The sequence below is a fragment of the Octopus bimaculoides genome, chromosome 17, assembly GCF_001194135.2.
Source record: "Octopus bimaculoides isolate UCB-OBI-ISO-001 chromosome 17, ASM119413v2, whole genome shotgun sequence".
Lineage (NCBI taxonomy): Eukaryota > Metazoa > Mollusca > Cephalopoda > Octopoda > Octopodidae > Octopus > Octopus bimaculoides.
The window spans coordinates 37982144-37986385 of record NC_068997.1 but is presented as its reverse complement, the minus strand read 5'-3'; the positions used below and the strand labels follow the sequence as shown (position 1 = coordinate 37986385).

At 38.5% G+C, this 4242-nt stretch overlaps 1 protein-coding gene across 1 annotated transcript in view; it reads left to right on the top strand.

Moving 5' to 3' along the window:
- The window catches only part of LOC106884049 (dual 3',5'-cyclic-AMP and -GMP phosphodiesterase 11A), a 359609-nt gene that overhangs the window by 290499 nt on the left and 64868 nt on the right, over positions 1-4242 (top strand). The window contains exon 15 of the mRNA XM_052973868.1: positions 2263-2353. Within this exon, the coding sequence (XP_052829828.1) occupies positions 2263-2353 (91 nt within the window). The remainder of the gene's footprint in view (positions 1-2262; positions 2354-4242) is intronic.

Here is a 4242-nt window from a genome sequence, read left to right as displayed (position 1 = left end):
ATTACATTTTTAACATCGCCGATTCCTATGGCTGGTATAATTTGTAATTCTTCGAAACATATGTTGGAAATAAAAGTATGCAGTTAAAATATGCGTTTTACTCCATTCATTAAATTTATATATATATATATATCTATATATATACATATACATTCCTATATATATGTGTGTGTGTGTGTGTGTGTGTGTGTGTGTGTGTGTGTGTGTACAGTAGGGAGTACCCAAAAGTAAGCGGAAATGTTCTCTGTGGGACAAGCCCATTTTAGTTCAGGGCTTCTGCCACTAGAACCCACTTGATGCGACCCTCAGGCATCAGTATGCCAGCCAGTGTCATGGGGTGAGGTAGTACTACCACGTTGTGCGTCTTTGTTAAGAGTGCTTCTCCACTGTTCGTTAACATTTGCGATGGCTGAAACGAAGGAACAGCATGCTTCTGTGAAATCTTGTTTTCTGTTGTGGAAAACGGCGGCTGAAACAGTTTTCATGCTTCAAACAACTTATAAGGACGCTGTCATGAGCAAAACGCAAGTTTACGAGTGGTTTTCATGCTTTAGAAATGGTCGCTTGTCGCTTGAAGACTAATCTCGTTCAGAATAACCGTCGAGCTCCCGAACGAATGAAAACATTCTTGATGCACCTTCGCCGAACAATTAACGAACTTGTTGATATGCTTGGTGTGTCTTGGAGCTCCTGCCAACGAATTTTGGGCGAGGAATTGCGAATGAAAAGAGTTGCAGCAAAATTTGTGCCTCGCTTGCTCGCGGAAGATTAAAAGCAGTCACGACTGAATACGTGTCGTGAACTGAAAGAACAGTTGGAAGTTGATCCGAATCTTTTTTCGAAGGTCATCAGTGGTGAAGGAAGTTGATGCTACGGCTATGACCCGGAAACGAAACAGCAATCAAGTCAGTGGAAGCATTCAATGTCACCACGCCCTAAAAATGCACATCAAGTGAAATCCAATGTCAAAGCGATGCTGATTTCTTTCATCGATGGCGGTGTTCGCAGGAGCATTGTCGTGATGAAATCACCACTCTTCACTTTGTAACAGGCCAGGGCATTTTCGTCTCATTACGTCCCGCAAACCTCAGAACTGCCAAATAAAATGTCTGGTTAATAGTTTGACCAGGATGAACAAATTCGCATCAATGAAACAAATCAGCATCGCTTTGACAGTGGACCTCATTTGACGCGCTTTTTAGGGCGCAAGAGTGGCTGTATGATAAATAGCTTACTACCAACCACATGGTTCTGGGTTCAGTCCCACTGCGTACCACCTTGGGCAAGTGTCTTCTACTATAGCCTCGGGCCGACCAAAGCCTTTTGAATGGATTTGGTAGACGGAAACTGAAAGAAGCTCATCGCATATATATGTGTGTGTGTGTGTGTGTTTGTCTATGTATTTGTCCCCCACCATCGCTTGATAACCGATGCTGGTGTGTTTACGTCCCCGTAACTTAGCGGTTCGGCAAAAGAGACCGATAGAACAAGTAGTAGGTTTACAAAGAATAAGTCCTGGTGTCGATTTGTTCGACTAAAAGTGGTGCTCCAGCATGGCCCTAGTCAAACGACTGAAACAAATAAAATAAATATCTCGACTCAAGTAATGACATACAACGAGGCAAGGCTGCTAGCTTGCCGTTATAGACAATACTAACAAAGAACCATTATTTCTATCTCCTACCAGTAAGGACTCCCGTGCGAAAAGGAAGAATCCTTGAATTAAATGGAACTCTTAGAGGCAAATAAAGGAATTAAGCGAAATTCAGGACTATAGATTGTTCTTATTTTGCGAAGGGAAGAAGGGTGTAACCGATGAGACACAATTGTGTTTTATACGTTTATGACTCACAGGAAACCTAACTACAGCAGCTGCAACTTAACCTAATATTGAGTTATTTGATTACTTGAAATATAACACCGGCGAAAGAATATTTGATTATTTTTCTGTTCAATACTTATTTTAATGACATAAAGTGTTTGGAAAGTGAGTTACATCTGGTAGATGAAAAGTGGATGAAACTGTATTGTGAACAATATGTCAGTTCAAAGTGCCTGTTTCGCTAAAATCCTTTCACTTATCAAATAAACATAGCACATCATGTAAATATTTAAATATATATCTGTTAATTATGTTCTGTACTATAAATATTTGTTTTATAAATTATTTCCTGTCTGATAAATATCTATCTGATCCATGCCTGCATTTGATTTGTACATGCTTCTTGTTATTTTATCACCAAAACTTTATATATTTTTCAGGTCGAGTTCAGCTTTATCTCAGTTATACGGTACTAAGGCAACTCTAGAACACCATCATTTCAATCATGCCTTAATGATACTCAACAGTGATGTAAGTGAATATATAACGTTTACAATCTCAAAATTGCTTGTCTTATTGCCTGCAATTTCAAATATTGATTGTCGAACACCGTAGCAAAAGTGCTCGACGATCAATATTTCTAAGTCAGGGGACATAAACGCACCAACACCGGTTACCAAGCAGTAGTGGAGGACAAACACAGACACAAAGACACACACACACATGCACACACACACACACACACACTCATATGTATATACATACACGACGGGCTTTTTCAGTTTCCGTCTACCAAATCCACCTACAAGGCTTTGATCTACTCGAAGCTATAGCAAAAGACACTTGCTCAAGCTGCCACACAGTGGGATTGAACCCGTAACCATGTGTTTGGGAAGCAAGCTTCTTACCACACAACCAAGCTTCTTACCACACAACCACGCTTGTTGGATAATATTCTAAAACATCGCGAATTCACATTGTGGCAGAAATGGAAATTAGAATTCTTTTTTTTTTTTAAATAAATCTAAAAGTTTAAATTTGGAATCGATGAATATGACTACTTGCACATGAATTTACAAACATGAATAACGTATAAAAAGGAATCAGCGGAAATCTATCCGACGTCACTTATATTTCAGAAATGTTATGCAGATTGGAAGACTACTGGCTACGGCGACAAACATAAAATTGACCGGTGGTTCACTCGTTCAAAGAAGCGGATTCAATATTTCCTATGTTAAAGTCCTCAGAAATGTTCATTAGATATATACCACCCAAATTTTCAGACTTATATATATATATATAAAAGAATAAGATCTTATTCTTTTTTTTATATATACACACGCTAATACACGACCCATGTTATATTTCCCACTCATGTTGCAACCACGTCGGGGGCAAAACTAGTCGGTATACAGCACTTACTCAGTATTACCTGTATCTTTAGGGTTTGGTTGACTCCAATACCCTTCATAACCTTTATATATATATATATATATTTCTGCATTACAACTTACTACATAGTTCCGGGTTCAGTCCCACAAAGTGGTAGCTTGGACAAATGACTTCCATTATAGACTCGGGCCGACCAAAGGTCTGTGAGTGGATTTGGTGGAGAAAGAAGGAGGTCGTATGCATGTGTGTGCGTGTGTGTGAATTTATGAGATTTTTAACCACGGAGGCGGCAAGAAATATTCCTTCTCTCTATTAAAATGAATCTTTATGTATCTGGCATGTCAACGATACCATGGTCAGTTTCACCAAGAAAATTTTTCTCTTGTAGATTTTTCCTCCATCCGGACAGCAAACTTCTGTTAATATCGAGGTTCTGAAAACCGTAGCCGAGAAAAATCTACAGAAAACTGCAGGAGAATTAGTAAAACATTCATTCAAGTTACACTTTGATCATAATACCCATTCATGAACTAGGAAAACTGTTTAAACTTGTTCAGTGGTTTTTTCATCATTTATTTCTCAGCTTAATCAAAGAGTTTTCCTGTCACTGAAACTTTCTTGGGTAAAATGGTCACAAGTGATGAAACGTCAATTCTATATAATCATATCCGACGTAAATCACAATGGTTAGCTCTCAATGGAGAAAGAGTACCATCACCAAGCAGAATTACACCCGAAAAAATATGTTCTGTTTGGAAGGATTTGAAAGATGTCGTCTGTCATGAAGTGTTAAACTAAAACGTGACAATTGATGCAGAGAAATATTGTCGTTGGAAGCATTGGACAAAAGCCTTCAAAAATGCATCCATCGTTGGTCAATCCTAAAAAATGAGTGCCCTTACACGATAATGCAAGACCACATATTTCCCAAGTCACTCAGGAAAACATGACCTTGCTTCATCTAACTATTATATTTTCAGATCTTTGCAACATCAGTTAGAGGGAAAATTATATTGCGTGTGTTT